Below are 19,443 nucleotides of genomic sequence, written 5' to 3'. Positions count from 1 at the left end.
GGCTTATTGTGTCATGTGAATCCAGCAACGGTGGCTTATGTGAGGGTTAAACAACCCTCAAATAACCCTAAAACAGCCCATCACCAGTGCTAGCCACAACCCACTGTGGTTTAGATAAGCCATGATGGGTTGCAGTGATCATGCGAACTCGGTCGTTATTTGTTTAGCCAAGTTGGACAGCTCTGTGCCACTTGACAAGATGTTGCTAAGAAAACTAAGCAAGATAAGTAATCTTTGCCTGTGACTGCAATAATAAAAGGAATACATTCATTCAACTGAAATAAAAGAAATTTGATTATCATGGCTCCCCCTCTGGAATTTTGGTAATCATGAAGGTGCCACAAGTCTCTTTGTTGTTTCTGCTACAATAGATTAACACATTTATTCTGATATAAATTTTCATAGATTATCATCCACTTCATCAGATGCATGAAGTGTTACTGAGAGTTCAGTTATATACACAGTACATATGGGTGGGGGTGGAATTATCAATTATCAATTATTAATTGTTGTGAACTGCCCAGGGAGCCTTGGCTGTTGGGCAGTATAGAAATGTAATAAACAAATAAACAAACAGTCATGTCAGAAGGAAATTAAATGCAGAAAGTACCGCCAGTGATAATCACATCATTAGCACTAGCCATTCACAAAACAGTTGCTGCCAGTAATCCTGACACTAGGGAAGCCAATTAACACATGTAGTGTGATAGAAAGCCCTTATCCTGATTCAAGCTTCTGATGATAGAATTGGTTACCAGAAGCATCTTTGTCCTTCCCCTGAGGCTGCAATTTAACAATGGCCAGTGTCAATTTCTGGAAAAAAATGAATTATGGTTTCTGTGATTTTAATATTTTAATTACTCATCTTTCAAAACTTGTTTGAGAGCAGCATTTTCTTTCTGATTGAATAAGGGCGCAATCCTATGGCCGCTAGTCAGCGGTTAGATGGCCATAGGATAGGTTGGTTCCTGGGAACCGACCTTGGAGCCCGGACTCTGAGGTCAGTTCCCTGAAAACCGATCTTCACCCCCTCGGAAGAGGAGCGCGGAGCAGCGAAAACAGGGCATTCCTGGGGGTGTGCGGGGGCGGGGAAGTCGGAAATCCAGTATGACACATCCAACGTGTTGTCTGGCCACCACTTCCCACACTCGGACTTCCTGTAGCTAGACAGCCGAAATCGGCTGTCTAGCCACAAATGCAGGTGGCTGAAGCGCGGAGGGGATGATCCCCTCCGTGCTTCTCCTGCCCTGCAGTGGATAGGCAGTCACCTCCGAGTTTGGAGGCGGCCACCTATTCTGGTAGGATTGCTCCCTAAAATGCTTCCCAATCCAGCATCACAAGATTTTAATATTAATTTCCATATTACTGACCCATGGTCCCCAGGAGCTGATGCTACCATAGAGGATCTCAGTATGACCTATGAGTTGTAGGTCAAAACCTCTAGAGAACCACAAGTTATTTACCCCTAGTGTAAATAAGGTTTGGATTATATTAATTTGACAAACGTTAGCCCTGCTGGTTAGAATTTGATTATAATTTCTGTTTTTAAAAGGGGAGTAGGACATTGCCTACCAAGGATAGGCCAATCAGCTTGCCACAAGACTCTTCATTGCTTTTGATTAATATACTTGCTCACTGCATGCATATTTGTTTAGGCTGCAATCCTGTACACACTTATTGAATTCAGTGGGACTATTGAATTCAGTGGGACATCCTTTAGAGTAGACATGCATAGGAATGTGCCATTAGTAAACTTGAAAACTGGGTGACATAAACTAGCATCTTCAATGAAGAGCAGTCTGGATTCATAATAGATCACTCCATGCTGAATGTTTTGTGCTAGATCATTATTTATTGTGGTTTCTGCCTTGGCTGGCTGAATTTTTTAAAATGGTATTTATTATTTTAGATTGTTTTCATATCGGCTTTTATATTGTATTTTTATGTATTTCTTATGTAAACCACTTAAAGTGGCATATAAGTAGTTTACATAAATGAATAAATAAATACAATCAGCATTCAGCATTGTTGATCAGGAGATTCTCTGTGATATGTTTCTAGCCACAGATACAGACTGAAACCTGTTATACGTCATATGAGCTTTATACTGAATCTTTCTTGAAAGCTAGGATCTCTCTAAAACCATAGTGTGAAGCAGGGCTATGGGCTTATTCATTAATAATGAAAACATTTTAAAACCGCCCTTCATCCTTGCGGATACCAGGGCAGTGTACAATAATGATTAAACTAAACCTCAATGGGTTGAATCCAGTCATAGTTAAGAGTACACCCACTGAAACCAATGGGATTTAGATTAGTCACACACTTATGTCCTATCCATTTCAATGGATCTTCTGTGACTAAATCTAGATCCAACCCAATATACAAAAACACTAAAACCACATTGTCATAATAAAAACAAAGAAGGTGGCAAATGCAGTCAAACAGACAAAACAAATCAGTCAAAATGCCTGGGTAAGCAATTATATTGTTAGAACTTAGTGGTGATCTGTCTTTTTCCTCCTCTGTAGTTGGAAATAGGAAACTGTCTATACTCCTTTATGCTGAAAATAAGATGTCTTCCTTCAGTCAGAACAGTCCCAAAAGATCATTCTTACCTCTGCAATTGTATTGCAAAGAGAACGGACAGACCATTAGATATGAGAAAACTAAGGCTATTTGCTTTTAGAAGTAAAGGCAAGATTTATGCACAGCAACTGGATTGCCAGGCAATCGAGCAGGTGAAAGATTATCTTGCTTTATCTTATCTGTGCACCCTGGTAATCTCCTGTTTGCACTGCCGCAATGCATGATTTGTGAGGCTGTCTTTGAAGATGGTCTGGAAACTTCAGTTAGTTCAGAATACAGCTGCTAGATTGCTAACTGGGACTGGGCGGGGTAAGCACACTTCACTGGTGCTTTGCCAACTCTGCTCACTCCCAATCCTCCTCCTCCTCCTCCTCTCCTCCTCCTCCTCTTATTTATTTAACATTTTCAATATTACAAAAATGCAAACTGCAGATGTAACACATTTCTGAGCCCATCGGTTTTGGGCTGGTTTTGATTTTTCAAGGCCTTCATGGCTTGCGGTCAGGATACCTAACGGACCACTTATCTCCTCATGTGTGTATACGGACCTTAAGGTCTTCTTTGGAGGCCCTTTTCTGGTGAACCTGCTGTGAGAAGTGTTATGAGTGGCTACTGGAGAAAGAGCCTTTTCAGTGGTGGCACTTCAGCTATGGAATGCCCGCCCCAAAGAGGCTTGTCTGGCACCTACTTTGATGTCATTTTGTTAGCAGGTGAAGTTCTTTTTATTCTCCTGGGCCTCTTAATCTGTTTCAGCTCTACCTTGTTCTATCTCTACTACATGTTTTTATACCCTATGTCTAGATTCCTTCAGTAATGATCTTCCCCAATACTTCACTGAGTCCACAGGAGGAGTAACAGTTCTGGTCTCCTAGCACATCTTTGCTTGCAAGTGTTTGGTTTTGAGTACACTGATATTTCTTGTTAAGACAGCCCCCAACTGGGACCTCACTTGATACCTGAGCTTATCTCTGCCTTGTACAGAAGTGACTTTGCTCCCTGTCCACTAGATTAATTTTTCAAGGCAAGCAGCATCACTTTGCTTCAGATAGCACTATCAAAAGACTTCTATAGCTAACGACATCAAGGCCAATAATAAAGAATTCTTTAAATATATCAGAAGCGGAAAACCAGCTAGGGAGGCAGTTGGGCCACTGGATGACAATGGAGTTGAAGGAGTACTGAAGGAGGACAAGGAGACTGCAGAGAAGCTGAATGAATTCCCTTCATCCGTCTTCACTGCAGAAGATATAGGACAGATACCTGTGCCTGAACTGATGTTTTCAGGAAGGGAGTCTAAGGAATTGAGGCAGATAGTAGTGACAGAAGATGAAGTTTTCAACCTTATTGATAAATTGAAAGCAAATAAATCACTGGGCCGAGATGGTATCCATCCTAGAGTTCTCAAGGAACTCAGATATGAAATTGCTCATCTTCTGACCAAAGTATGTAACATGTCCCTATGTTAAGCCTCTATACCAGAGGACTAGAAGATGGCCAATGTAACACCAATTTTCAAAAAGGGATCCAGGGGGAATCCGGGAAATTACAGGCCGGTTAGCTTAAATTGGTTCCAGGTAAATTGGTTGAAAGCATCATTTAAGATAAAAATTAATAAGCATATAGAAGGACAAGCCCTGCTGAAAAAGAATCAACATGGCTTCCGCAAAGGTAAGTCCTATCTCACTAACCTTTAGAGTCTTTGAGAGTGCCAATAAACATGTAGACAGGAGTGATCCGGTAGACATTGTTTCCTTGGACTTCCAAAAGGCTTTTGACAAAGTCCCTCACCAAAGACTCCTGATCAAACTTAGCTGTCATGGAATAAGAGGACAGGTCCTCTTATGGATCAGTAACTGGTTAAAGGGGGGTGGGCAAATTGCTGGAGGAAAAGGCTATCAATATCTACTAGTCTTGATGGATATGTGCTACCTCCAGTACCAGAAGCAGTGAGCCTATGTCCACCAGTGGCTGGGGAACATGGATGGGAGGGTGCTGTTACACTTGTGACCTGCTTGTGGTCTCCTGGTTGACAGCTGGTTGGACACTCTGTGAACAGAATGCAGGACTTGATGGACCCCTTGGTCTGATCCAGCATGGCCCTTCTTATGTTCAAAATTGACGGGTCAAAAAGAATAACAGCTTCCAAACTCTCTTTAAAAGCCTCAAGCAAGGTGCAAATTTAGGATTGCCTCCAATATCATATGGATCTACGTGCATATTTAAGAATATATACATAGGAATTTTCCAGGGTGAAAATGTACTGCTTTATTGTGACTAGAAGAACACTTGCACTCTGGAAATTGCCAGATCAGCAAGTGATGGATATGATACTCACCTTTGACTGCTGCGTGTTTCTAAGAGGTGCGAGTTTTTAGCCATTTCCTGGTTGGTTTTTAAAAGAAAAATATGAACAATGACTCATAATGTCGGCAGTCATTCTGAAGGTGGAAAATGCCTACTTAGGTAGACTAGTTAGCTCTCCAACCCTTCTGAACCAAGAACACACTATCCATATGCTTACAATCTCTAGAGAATCGGTACGAATCCGGATTATCACTTTTGTAATTTAAAAATTTGGAAAATTGACTTGGGAAAGCCATTTATTAGGATACAGAGGGACAAAAACACAATTTTTAAACTGGTGATGTTATAGACTTCACAGCCTGTGCTGGTCATCACTGGTTCTGTGACTGGAAGAAGGGGGAGGGGAGGGTACCAGTGCAAGGTGAAGCATCTGGCCAATCCATAGTGCATGGATTTCTGACATGAGAAGCAACTGGATGATGGAGCACATACCTGGTGATAACAAGCTGTCTGCAAAGGGAATTGCCAAATGAACTGATGAACCTTGCATGTGACTGAGAGTTATCCGTGTGGCTGTGTGTCTTGGTTTCCAGAGCAAAGGGCTGCGTCTGCTTGTACCTTTCACTGCCTTAGTTCTGACAGGTTGAAATCCAAGAGAAAGAGTGCATTTCATTTTAGAAAGCGGGTATGGTGTGTTGCTGGACCAGTTGGCACCAGACACAACTCCTGGCTGTACATTAATGCTGGGAGGCTTACTGGGCAATTTTGCAGTGTGGCTCCCGTGGCTTGATTGTAGGGTTGCCAGAAAAGAGGAAATGCATCACCAAAAAAGAGGACAAAGGATGGCACTAGTGTGCATATGTAAATTTATATGTATAGATGCACATTTAGAAATAATAACTATAATTTAAATAGAAAAACAAGACATCTCACCATAGTGAGGAAGACTGTGACCAGATGACCTGTCAGGTATGTTCTGCGGACATGCAGCTACTAGGCTCTTTCCTCCTCTTCTTTCGTATGGTTCTTTGACTTAAGACCAGACATGGATTGTAGTCAGCCCATCAAATAGAGGACACTTTCAAATAGAGGACAGACCTCTGCCATCTATCAAAAATAGAGGACTGCCCTCTGTAAAGTAGGACACCTAGCCACCCTACTTGATTGTGCCTTTGAAATATGGCCAATGTACAACTGGCCCTTAACATAGTGTATTGTGCCCAGATTGTGATGTTCAGTCAATATTAATATGACTCCTAGAATTGCACCAGCTCAAACCTAACCTAGGTGAATCTGTTTGGCAAAGATACTGAGTATTTTAGATATGCAACAGTAGAAATCTTTCCTCTCAATGCAAGCCTGTGAATATTTACTCAGAAGTAAGTACCACTGTGTTCAGTTGGACTTATTCCCAGGTAACTGTGCATAGGCTTGCAGCCATAATCATGCTTGACCAACCGTTATTGTCTGGACAAACTGGTGGTTAAGGTAAATCAAAAGATAATTAACCAGTGTTATGTGAATATTTTTGAGAACATACCTCAGTATTGAGCTAGCTTGACAGGCTTCTTTGGAGAGTTCCACAGCAAGGGTGCGGCCACAGCAAAAGCACCTATTCTTTACTGTCCCCAATGTAACCCCTGATTATCACAGCATTTGGAGCAAGCCCCCCTCAGAATACCTCAGTGTACCAAGTGGAATGTTCATGTGGGAAAAAGCATTCCCTAAGGTAGGTTTGGGTAACTTGTAGCCCTCCAGATGTCTTGGCCTACAACTCCCAGCATCCTTCACTATTGACTATGCTGAATAGGGATGATGGGAATTGTAGGCCTAAACATCTGGAGGTCCAAATGTTGCTCACCCTGTCCTAAACTAATCGGGGCCATGCCCACTTTTGGTTTCAAGGTTAATACCAGCACTTTGAATTTTGCTTGGAAGCAAACACAACGCCATTGTGATTCTTTCGACACAAGAGTTATGTTACTCCCATTGGCTCATTCCCACCAATAAGTTGGATGCTGCATGGATCACTGCCTTGTTGTGGCGAAGGGGCTTGCGTAACTCAGTAAAGCCATAAGCTATGCCGTGCAGGGCCACCCAAGACAGACAGGTCATGGCGGAGAGTTCTGACAAAATGTGGTCCACTGGAGAAGGAAATGGCAACTCACTCCAGTATTCTTGCCAAGAAAACCCCATGGAACGTATCACAAGGCTAAAAGAGATGATGCCGGAAGATGAGCCCCTCAGGTCGGAAGGTGTCCAATGTACTACTGGGGAAGAGCAGAGGGTATTTCCAAGTAGCGCCAGAAAGAGTGAAGCGGCTGGGACAAAGCCGAAAGGTCACTCAGCTGTGGATGTGTCTGGTGGTGAAAAGAAAATCCAATGCTGTAAAGATCAATATTGTTTAGGAACCTGGAATGTAAGGTCAATGAATCAAGGTAAGCTGGAGGTAGTCAAACATGAGATGGCAAGATTGAACATGGACATCTTGGGAATCAGCGAACTAAAATGGACTGGCATGGGCGAATTTAATTCAGGTGACCATCATATCTACTACTGTGGGCAAGAATCCCTTAGAAGAAATGGAGTAGCACTCATAGTCAACAAAAGGGTGGGAAAAGCAGTACTGGGGTACAATCTTAAAAACGATAGAATGATCTCAGTACGAATCCAAGGCAAACCATTCAACATCACAGTAATTCAAGTCTATGCCCCAGCCACTGATGCCGAAGAAGCTGAGGTTGATCGGTTCTATGAAAACCTACAGCACCTTCTGGAACTAACACCAAAAAAGATGTCCTCTTCATCATAGGGGATTGGAATGCTAAAGTAGGAAGTCAAGAAATCACCGGGATAACAGGCAGGCATGGCCTTGGTGTACAAAATGAAGCAGGACAAAGGCTAATAGGGTTTTGCCAAGAGAACACGCTGATCATAGCAAACGCTCTTTTCCAACAGCACAAGAGACGACTCTACACATGGACATCACCAGATGGTCAATATCGAAATCAGATTGATTATGTCCTTTGCAGCCAAAGATGCAGAAGCTCTATACAGTCAGTCAAAACAAGACCTGGAGCTGACTGTGGCTCAGATCATGAGCTGCTTCTTGCAAAATTTCGGCTGAAATTGAAGAAATTAGGGAAAACCAGTAAACCATTCAGGTATGACCTAAATCATAACCCTTATGAATATACAGTGGAGGTGAGGAATAGATTTCAGGGATTAGACCTGATAGACAGAGTGCCTGAGGAACTATGGACGGAGGTGCGTAACATTGTTCAGGAAGCAGCAACTCAATCCATCCCAAAGAAAAAGAAATGCAAGAAAGCGAAGTGGCTGTCTGATGAGGCTTTACAAGTAGCTGAGGAAAGAAGGGAAGCGAAGAGCAAGGGAGAAAGGGGAAGATGTATCCAACTGAATGCAGAGTTCCAGAGAATAGCAAGGAGAGACAAGAAGGCCTTCTTAAATGAATAATGCAAAGAAATCGAGGAAAACAACAGAATGGAAAAGACTAGAGATCTCTTCAAGAAAATCGGAGATCTCAAGGGAACGTTTTGTGCAAAGACTGGCATGATAAAGGACAAAGAAGGCAGGGACCTAACAGAAGCAGATGAGATTAAGAAGAGGTGGAAAGAATACACAGAAGAACTATACAGGAAAGATCTGAATATCCCTGATAGCCATGAGAGTGCGGTCACTGAACTTGAGCCGGACATCCTCGAGAGTGAAGTCAAGTGGGCCTTAGGAAGCATTACTAACAACAAAGCGGAGATGACAGTATTCCAGCTGAGCTATTTAAAATCCTAAAAGCTGATGCTGTTAAAGTGCTGCATTCAATATGCCAACAAATTTGGAACACTCAACAGTGGCCGCAAGACTGGAAAAGGTCAGTTTACATTCCAAGTCCAAAGAAGGGCAACGCCAAAGAGCGTTCAAACTACCGCACAATTGCGCTCATTTCACATGCCAGCAAGGTGATGTTCAAAATCCTACAAGCTAGGCTTCAGCAGTATGCGAACCGAGAACTACCGGAAGTACAAGCTGGGTTTCGAAGAGGCAGAGGAACTAGAGATCAAATCGCCAACTTGAGCTGGGTCATGGAGAAAGCAAGAGAATGCCAGAAAAACGTCTATTTCTGCTTCATTGACTACGCTAAAGCCTTTGATTGTGTGGATCACAACAAACTGTGGCAAATTCTGAAAGAGATGGGGCTACCAGACCAGCTTACCTGTCTCCTGAGAAACCTGTACGAGGGTCAAGAAGCAACAATAAGAACCAGACATGGAACAACCGAGTGGTTCAAAATTGGGAAAGGAGTACGACAAGGCTGCATATTGTCACCCTGCTTCTTTGACTTATATGCAGAGTACATCATGAGAAACGCCGGGTTGGATGAATCACAGGTCGGAATTAAGATTGTGGGGAGAATTATCAACAACCTCCGTTATGCAGACGATACCACCCTAATGGCAAAAAGTGAAGAGGATCTAAAGGGCCTCTTGTTGAGGGTGAAAGAGGAGAGTGCAAAAGCTGGTTTGAAACTCAACATTAAAAAAACGAAGATCATGGCATCTGGCCCCATCACTTCCTGGCATATAGAAGGGGAAGAAATGGAAGCAGTGACAGATTTTACTTTCTTGGGCTCCAAGATCACTTCAGACGGTGACTGTAGCCATGAAATTAAAAGACGCTTGCTCCTTGGGAGGAAAGCTATGGCCAACCTAGACAGCATAGTAAGAAGCAGAGACATCACCTTGCCGACAAAGGTCCGTCTAATCAAAGCTATGGTTTTCCTGGTAGTAATGTATGGCTGTGAGAGCTGGACTATAAGGAAGGCTGAGCGCCGAAGAATTGATGCTTTCGAACTGTGGTGCTGGAGAAGACTCTTACGAGTCCCCTGGACTGCAAGGAGGTCCAATCAGTCCATCCGAAAGGAAATCAACCCTGAGTGCTCATTGGAAGGACAGATATTGAAGCTGAAGCTCAAATATTTTGGCCACCTAATGCGAAGAGAAAACTCTCTGGAATAGACCCTGATGCTGGGAAAGACTGAAGGCAAATGGAGAAGGGGACGGCAGAGGATGAGATGGCTAGATAGCATCACCGATGCAATGAATATGAACTTGAGCACACTCCGGGAGAGAGCCTAGGACAGGAAGGCCTGGCGTACTATGGTCCATGGGGTCACGAAGAGTCGGACATGACTGAACGACTGAACAACAACAAGCACTTTGAACTACCTGAAATCTCCAAATGCTCTTCATCAAAGGCAGCCTCATGTTAAATAATAAGTAGTCTGGGGGATTACCAAACTGTGAATCACAAAAGCAAACAGTAAAATGAAAATAGTTTTCATATATCTGAACGGACTCCATGCTAATGCCATGTACGCCCATAGATTTTTCCAAATGTCACTACTGCATTCATAATGACAGACTTGCAAGAATTAAAGTTGGCTGGGACCACGACAAGCAGTGGCAGTAGTTCCATCTGGCAACCTGCCGAGTAATTATCACTTGGAAGAGTTTCAGCAGTGTTCCCGGTAGGTCCCAAGACAGAGCTGAGAAAAGGGCAATTACTTTATACATCAGTTCATGAAAGAATAGAATGCATAAGCTGCCCTCTCTTACTCATGTGTGTATTTCTGGTTTTCACACAGACTCTATGCTTTTAGCTGAGGCAGAGTTATGCTAAGAGCATCAACAGAAATGTAGGCAAACATCCAGTAACACTACTGGGCTGGAGTATGGGGGAAAAGCTGGTGAGATGGTCTTGTAGGCCCCTTCCAACCCTACTATTCTATGATTCTATGAGATGGTGAGATATTTTTTAAATTAACACATTTTCTTACTGGCAGCTGGAATTACTGTAAAAAAAAAGGTTTCTGTTGGTGCTGAAAACAGTAGGTTCAAAGGAGTTGTTTGGTGTGTTGGGGCTCAGACCACACCTTTGCCTTGTACTCAGTCTTTTGGGAAGCTTACTTGTCCATTCCCATGGCCCAGGACAGTTTCTCAAATTGCCATGTGTGCCCACAGCTCAAAAAGGTTGCCTACCCCAGATCTACGGTAAGCTGCAGGGCTAAAATTAGGTGTGATGTTAAATGCATCTTCCCATTTAACATGCCGGTTTTTCAAAGGCAATGCCTCATTAGTGCCAATGGAGGATTCTCTCCCCATGCAAATGCCAGCTTCAGAGGAGGGATTTTCCTCAGGACCGCAGCAGGGGAGGGAACAAAAGGGTTAATTTCCCCCTGCATACCTGCTGCAATACTGATATGCAGCTGATGCTACTGGTTGCTAATCCTGATGCTAATCCTGCATGTATTTGTCTGGTTGTACCTTGGTCCTGTTGAAGTCAACAACCATGAAGCACTTTAAATGTAATCAAGGTTTGACCCTTTTTAGATATTTCTTAAACATTTGAACCCACGTGTGAATTGCGGAAAAATCAAGATAAACTTGAAGACAGAGTGGAGCAACGTCATATTTTACTATCGCTGAAGTGTGTCACTGGGATCATGAAAAATAGTCCCTGAACTGTAGCCAGGATTTCCTTGGTGCGGGAGGGAGGGAGAGGCATACAGGAATGAAGAGTCTGATGCTGGTTGTGCATGGAAAAGAACATTTTAGCTCTCTAGCTATCTTATCACAGCACCAAGGAACCTGGTTGAACAGATACGTGTAGCTGATAGTGGCATTGTAGAGATGGCAGTCAAAAGATCTGTGAAGTTCATCATCAAAATGACAGCTCACCATCCTCCAGAACTGGCGAGACAGGAGGCTGGCAGTGGCACCCTAGACCTGGGACTCTGCAACCGTGGTGAGGGATGTGTCACCCTCCAGAAGGTATTGGACAGACTGCAACTCCCATCAGCCCTTGCCAGCATAGCCAATGGTGAGGGACCACGGGAGTTGCAGTCCAACAACATCTGGAGGGCTACTCCTTCCCCATCCCTGCTGTAAAATAAGGGAAGCTTTGCAAAATTATTTTGGAACTGCCATGAACCTTAAAATGCCTGAAGCTCAGTATTTAAATTTGACTTCATATGAAAGTAACTGCTTCTGCCCTGGGAAATGGCTTCGGTACAACATACTTAAGCCACCTCCTCCTCTACGAGCCTTCATGTTATCTGAGGAGAGAGCCCATCTCTGTGGTTGCCCTGCCAGTTATTGTGTTCCACAGAGGCTTATGGAAGTCCTTGCCTCGGTGTCTGACTTGGGGGCTTGGTGGGCCCGCCTGATAGCATTTGTTAGTGTTTACCTAGTTTAGAGAGATTTTCCTAATTTAATTCTATTACTACCTTTTCTAACACTTTACTATGGGGCAGAAGTGGGGGGGGGGCCTTTCAGATGTCGCTGGACTGCAACTCCCATCAGCCCTAGCCAACATAGCCAGTATTGAGAGATCACAGGAGTTGAAGTTCAGCAACATCTGGAGAGCCACACGCTCCCCATCCTTGTTAATGGCTGTGCTAAATGTTTTAATAAAAACATTTTTAAAAACCATATACCCGATGCTCCCTCTTCCTGACTGACTAGAGTGCCCTTAAGAAATTGTTTCATTCCCTACCAGCCTGCTCAGTTGCTGCTATCATCAGGAGAGCCCCTCCTGGTGGTACCCAAGATTTCAGAGGTCTGGTCCATCGTGGCTTGTAATGGGGCCTCTAGTATCCTAGCACCCACTCTCTGGATGCCCCGACAAATGAGGCAGGCACCAACACTTCTGGTTTTTTGGCTCCTAATGAAAACATCCCTTTTCCAACAGGCATTCCCAGGAAGGCAATCTTGGCCTGTGTATGAAGACTTGGTTTTGGTGCATCGTTTAAATAATCCTTTAATGTAAGCATTTCAGAAATACTGTTAAATAAATAAATAGTAAATAAGCAAACAGCTTGCTGATCAAAATGCTTGTTTTTCCCCTTTTAGCTTATGATGGCTTCTGTTTTCACATCGAACAAAACAATCAGAGTTTGTCCTTTCCTCAATGGAGATGTGGAAAACCCAGAAGTCAAAACAAACAACGTTTGGATTCAACCCAATTTGCCTAGCAGATGTACATGGAAACCAGGAAAATCCATCTCCAAGTCCCCTCATCGCTGTGTACCTTTGTAAGTAGTAATTTCTGGCTGCATTCAAAATGTTATTTTCCTCTCTTATCACACCTTATTCAATAGAGGTGTCTTCTGAAGATATATTGCATGGATCACAAGCAGAATGTTCATCAGTAGTCTTGTGAGCATATACCAGTACAGTTTTGGCTCAGAAGTAGGGCCAGCTCTACCATTAGCCAGAGTGAGGTGGTTGCCTCAGGCAGCAGATGCTGGAAGGCAGCAGCAAGGTGTTGGGGGAGAAAGCTGTGTGCCACATGGCCTCCCCTGTGCCCTCTAAGCTAGCCTGCTGCCTTCAGGTGTGGTGAAGGATGGTGATCCATTGTCAGTGTTAAAGAAAGATTCAACTGCCCACCCAGGTGGGATTTGTACATGGAATGGAGGAGGGCACCATCTTATACTTCACCTCGGGCAGCAAAATATCTTGGGCCGCCCCTGCTCAGATGCAGCACAGTGTGGTTTCCATGGGGCTGGTCACACATCTGTGTGGAGCAAATGCACAGTCACCCATACAAATGCACTGAACTGTATTTTCATTTTCAACCATATACTGACCTTATTCAAATGTAGGGCTTCTCCATATGGCAAAGAATGCTCCTACTTTGGTTGTTTAGTACAAAATGAGGACATTATAATATCCCAGAAAAAAGCAAAACTGCTTCCTCCCCGCCCTTTGGAGACTCTCATGATGAACATATATACTACCCATTACACCAGGGATGGCCAACTTGTGGGTCTTCAGATATTTTTGATCTACAGTTCCCATCAGCTCTAGCCAGCATAGTCAGTGGTGAGGGATCATGGGAGTTGAAAGTCAAAACATCTGGAGGGCCACAAGTTATCCACCTCCACATTACACATTCATCCCCTGGGCTGGTTAAAGGTTTGAGGGGTCCTGGACAAAGTATGTTCTGGTGAGCCCCATCAGTAAGTAAGGACTTGTGCAAGTGCTAGCACACCTAGTACACGCAACGTCTACGGTAAGGAAGTCGTAATGAGTTGTGCATAATAGCCTTGTGCACGTGCTTGCAGAAGCAGAATCAAATACTAGACTTGACAGGGATCAAAACAAGGTTTCTGCAAGTGATAGTCGTTTTGCACAATGATGACAATGGGATTTCTGCAAGTGGTAGACATTTTGCACTAGCAGAATTCCATCATTGGATACAACCCAATATCTGTCTTTTAGTTTAAAAACCTCAAGCAAAATGTAATGTTTGAGGTAATATAAAGCTAAATCAAAAATATCAAGTAGCTAATTATTGAGTTTATAAAGATTAGTGGGACATGTTTGAATGAACTGACATGGATATTTATTATTTTATATTGCTTATTCTTCACCTTTTCTAGGGTGGAACGTGCTCAAGGTAAGGTACAAATATAAAAGAACTCCTTAAAAATACTTCCTAAGAAAGGTCATAAGGTTAACAGTAAGTGGTCATGGTACAAGAGCAATCTCTTTTGTGAGTCAGATAACATACTACTCATATATTATTGACTGGTATTATAGCGCAAATAAGAATTGCACATCATACAGCACATTTTGGAAATTGTTATTTTTTATGCAGTGTCTGAACTCCCCACACAGTGCAATCCGATACGTGTCTACTCCGAAGTACATTCCACTGAGTTCAGTGGGGTTTACTACCAAGTAAGGGGCTACAGGAGCTGGGTGTGTGGAGATGTTGGGGCTGGGTCTTGCATGCTTGCCCTTGTCCCCACCACACTTTCAACTCTTACATGTCCAGGCAGAACACCCACATGGGGTTAATGCCAATAGCAAATGAGATGAGTATACAAGACACTGTCCCTTTTAAAATGCAGGGTTACATGCAAGCACGGTAGCAAGTCAGGCTACTTAAGGAGCCTTCGACGTTTTCTGTGTCCCTTGTTATCAATTTAATCATATTCTTTTGATTTGTATTCCTTCTGGGTTATCTGCCTGCAAGCTATTTCTTTCACTTAAATGTACAGAAGGGTTTTGCGTCTGTTTTTAGTACGGTTCACATGTGCCATCGCTGAACCTACGTGTTGTTTTTAGCAGCTTTGTGGTGGTGCAGTAAATGTGAGCTGAGTTGCGAGTTGTGCTCCCGACACAAATGCTTTACGATAAACCCAGAATATTCAATCACATTTGCACCATGCCAGTTTGGTTTAGGGTTTTTGAATCTCCAAAAAGGAGAAAAGGTATCACAAAAAGAGGACAACAGAGGACACCAATTTGCATAAAACACCTTATACATATAGGTGCAAATTTAGAAATTATTATAATTTCACTGGAAATACAGTACATCTCACCCTCGTGTGGACGACTGACCTGGAGCCAATCTACATGACCAATTTAATGTGGAGGGAGAACATATCAGGGTCGTTTGTGACAGATGACATCGTTGCCAATCCACAGCCACCCCACAGCTTCCCTCTGGAAAAAGCACATTTTCAGAAAGTTGTTTTAGTGTGCGGTTTTTCTTAAATGTGGCTCCGGAGTGGTTCTGCTGCATTGTGCCCCATCCCCCACATTAAATCCTGGGTGTGCCTATTTCTGTGACTTGGCTGTGACCTGGTCAAGGGGTGGGGCCACCCCTCCCCCCCATTCCCTCTTTTTATACACAGGCTTCTTCCTACTTAGCACTACTTCCCATCCACAAGCATTTACCCATTGAGAATCTGTAGCACATTTTTCTTCAAGCCATCAGAATAGCGTACTTCCTGCTTTACTCCCATTGAGAATCTGTAGTCTTTTTTCAATTGAGGAAATCAGAACCATGCTGTTTCAAGCCGTCAGAATAGCATACTTACCCCCATTAAGAATCTGTAGCATATTTTTCCCATTGAGAAAATTGGAGCTGCACTGTTTCAAGCCTTCACAGTAGCACACTAGCTATCTGGCCTCTATTTCCTAGTCACAATAGCGCAGTTTCATTCACAATAGTGGAGTAGCCTGCTTATATGCAGTGCACGGTAAAGAATACACAGAGGGGAAGGAGAGAGGGTGGTCAGTAGTGGGAGCCTACAGCAGCAGTATTTCGCAATATCATTACTGCAATACACTAAGAACTAAAGCATACATAGAAGGGAAGGAGAGGGGCCAGCCAGTAGCAGGAGCATAGACAGTACGGGAAACAAGCCCCTCTCATTCACTGAGCAGCATCTGCTGTTCATCACATTCACGTCCACTGGTGGGACTCCCCCCAACCCCAAAGTCAGGTGGTTTAAAGTGCTCTTGTGTGACTTGTGAAAGAGGGGTTTTAGGTGGTGTATACGTCGCTTTTCTTGCTTTGTGTGCTGCTGATGGACCAAAGCTAGTTTCATAGTAATCTGGATAAAAGTTGAAAATGCTTCTGCATGCATTTCCAGGTAGATCTGGCCCAGGTGACCTGTGTGCCTTGCTCAGTCCAGGTGCTGTTAATGGTCAGCTTCGAGGCCCAGTGCTTCCTTCCAATGGTTCTTTATCTTTAAACCAGACTTGGACTGGACAGCCTTTCAAACAGAGGGTGCCTTCAAAATAGAGGACAATCCTATGGCAGTCCTTCAGATAGAGGAGTTCCTTTAAGGTGTTCTTATGTCAGAACAAGTTGTGATGTCTTGTGGCATTGATAAGGTCTCTCAACCTGACACAAATGGGTTATTATTATTTGGGGTGGTTAAATACAATAAGAGATGACTTGGATGCCCATAGATGAGGTGGCACTGGGTGTAGCAATGCGTGGCAACTGTGTTTGGGGGGATTACAGGATCAATAAAAGTCATGTGCACAGCAGATTCCTCAATGCAAACAGCTGTTGCCCCATACTCTTATCCAAAGAGCAGTAGTTCAACTCACATCAAACAAAGACATAATTTCAGGGGCATGAAATCCTCTTACTTCCACCAAGAGCTGGAAACAGCAATTAAATTTAGTAACACTTAAGTAATTTCTCAGCTACCATGTTAGAGATTTTTCAGACCGTTAAACTATAAGAGAGGAAGGGGAAAGAAGGAAACTCTGTGTATAGGGGCTATATGCTCCACGAAGTAGAGAGAATTTTTTTTACTTGGACTTATGCAAGGTGACATAATCTAAATGTTTCCTGCAATAAAATGAATTAATGATAAGCAGAAGGAGTTGGAACATATTTGGGACACTCTAATGACTCAGTTGTTTAGTATTAAGTCTGTCTCTTAGAAGGGTGCCTTATGTTCAGTACAATATGTCCCAGATGTTAATACATCGTAAATACCCAGTCCTATCTACCTAGCTCCAGAAAGTATTCTCTCAAGGAAGAAGCACTCCTATTTCATGAGTATCACTTGTTTTGCCTAGTACTCAATCAGCAATATATGTTGGTAGGGAAAATACTATTCTCTTCCCAGGGTAAAATCCTCTGGGATTTGAAGCAGTGTGTGGAAGGTGGTTGCATGAAAGAACACAAGCACCTATTGGATAGTGCCTGCAACACCACGGGCAAGGCACTTTGCCTGCTCCGCGCTATGAGCCTAATACCACCTCATGGTCAATCAAAGAAAGGATTTCCAAAGGATTTGAAATAGAAGAGTATTAGGATAAAGTCCTGAGAAGCCCCTTGGCAAATTTTCTATCATCAAACCCTCATCATATATTGAGATGTTGTCTTCAGAGTTTAGCGGGACTGGCCGGCAGAGATGGGGAGAGTCTGACAAAGTCCTGCTTCAGACTTTACCGCGAGACCACTCAGTTTCAGATTCCACATGAGTCCCATGTTTGTAAGCTAACAGGGGCTCCACACTTTACATGGCAATCTCATTTGCCACACATATACTCATGTTACAGTAGTGTATCCCATAGAAAACACACAAAGTGTGAGCATCAGACATGCATCCTTAAACACTTGTGCATGTATGCCGGGCAACTCTGACTGGATTGTGATTTCCCAACAAATGTACATGAGTATTTTAGGTACTTTGTTTATTACAGGAGACACTGATTTAAAACCAGTATGCCCATGGCAAAAGCTGTTTCTGCATGAGGAATGAAGCCATTCTGAGGGCTTCTTCATATGGAGCTTTTAACCTGCTATTGAGATTGCTCACTCATGGAAGTTGGCGGGCCCTCTAGATGACGTCATGAACCTCCAGGGCATCGGCTGCACTAAATTACCTTTATTCTGTTTTTAAATAAATCGGCAGTAATGAGCTATCAAATTACCCCGCTTGTGTTCTCCTTGAGTTCCCTCCATGAAAAAGGAAAAGCCGCAGAAGAGAAGTGAGATCAATGAAAGATAATGGAAGACTCAGCTAAGCAGGAGAAGGAGGGGGGGGGAAGGAAGCATGTGTCAAGGGAGTCTGTTGTGATCCTGCATTTAAAACGGAAGCAGAAAGCCCTCTTTTAAATGCGGGATCTTAGGCTGGGGTAGAGATGCTCCAAGACCAGACTACACACAACAAGCAGCACAGTGTTGACTTCAAAGCAGCTGGAGAGAGGGGAATTGGATTCCTCCCCCACCCAATGGTTGCTTTTAAGTAAGAAAAAGATGTTGGGAGATCCTGTCACAGATCTCCCATGTCACATGTAGTTTGGGCCTATGTGCTTATCCTCCCATGTGCTGGAATATTCATGATCATCCAGCCTTTAAAAATGGGATGGATCCCACACATAACAAAACATTAAGGCTCAGGACGAGGCATTTTGGGGCAGCAGCCTGGTGCCCAGCACCCTGGCAGGGCCTACCACTGATGCCTGCCCTGTGCCTCCTTATTCTTACCAGAGAAAAAGCCAGCCCAGAACACCAAGCAGAACCAAGCAGCTGGGTCAACCTGCTATTTTAATTCACCAGTGCCCTAGAGCAATGCAGTGGCATTGTGGGAAACTTAAATGGCGGCTAGACCCAGAAACCTGGCACTGTTTGGAGCACTTCCAGTGCTACCCACTGCCAGCAGGTAAAATGGCTCCGGTCCACTGACAGGGGAGGGAGGCCACAAGAGGGCACTTTGCCCACAGCCCTCTTAAATGTAGAGCTGGTCATGGCACTAGGGATGGGGGAAGAAATTAATTTTAATGCAACCCTACCTAATTCACATTTACCAAAGCAATCAATGAACCAAAACACAGCTGTTCTTTGCTATTTGCCCTTTGTTGAATTTTGCAATGCATTTTTCCAGTCAAAAATGCATTCAAAAATGCATATTTTATGGAACTATGCACACAGATATTAGAGAAAAATGTACAAAGTCCCATCATATTAGGGGAAATTGTTTTCAAAAAGTGCATATTTTGGAGAAATTGTGTATAAAATTAAGTATATTATGATAAATGTAAACAAATGTTTGTGTGGACTCTTAAAAAAATCACAATCTGATGCAGAAGTGAAATTTAAGATTAGAAAAATATGAAACTGTGAGAAAACTACAATTGACAGATTCATCCATCCCTGCTCTCCTCCCCAGTCTATTATGTGCACACAGGACATCATGTTATTGTCTTT

The 19,443-nt window shown here is 43.2% G+C and overlaps 1 protein-coding gene across 1 annotated transcript in view; it reads left to right on the top strand.

The window, feature by feature from the left end:
- Positions 1-19,443, top strand: part of LOC146349938 (cystathionine beta-synthase-like) — a 60,614-nt gene that overhangs the window by 3,679 nt on the left and 37,492 nt on the right. The window contains exon 2 of the mRNA XM_084841734.1: positions 12,822-13,003. Within this exon, the coding sequence (XP_084697860.1) occupies positions 12,825-13,003 (179 nt within the window). The 5' untranslated portion in view covers positions 12,822-12,824. The remainder of the gene's footprint in view (positions 1-12,821; positions 13,004-19,443) is intronic.

The sequence above is a fragment of the Heloderma suspectum genome, chromosome 3, assembly GCF_057233095.1.
Source record: "Heloderma suspectum isolate Gila_16-S chromosome 3, 16-S_ref, whole genome shotgun sequence".
NCBI lineage: Eukaryota > Metazoa > Chordata > Lepidosauria > Squamata > Helodermatidae > Heloderma > Heloderma suspectum.
Note: the sequence above shows the minus strand (reverse complement) of the source record. Positions and strands in the feature narration are given on the sequence as shown.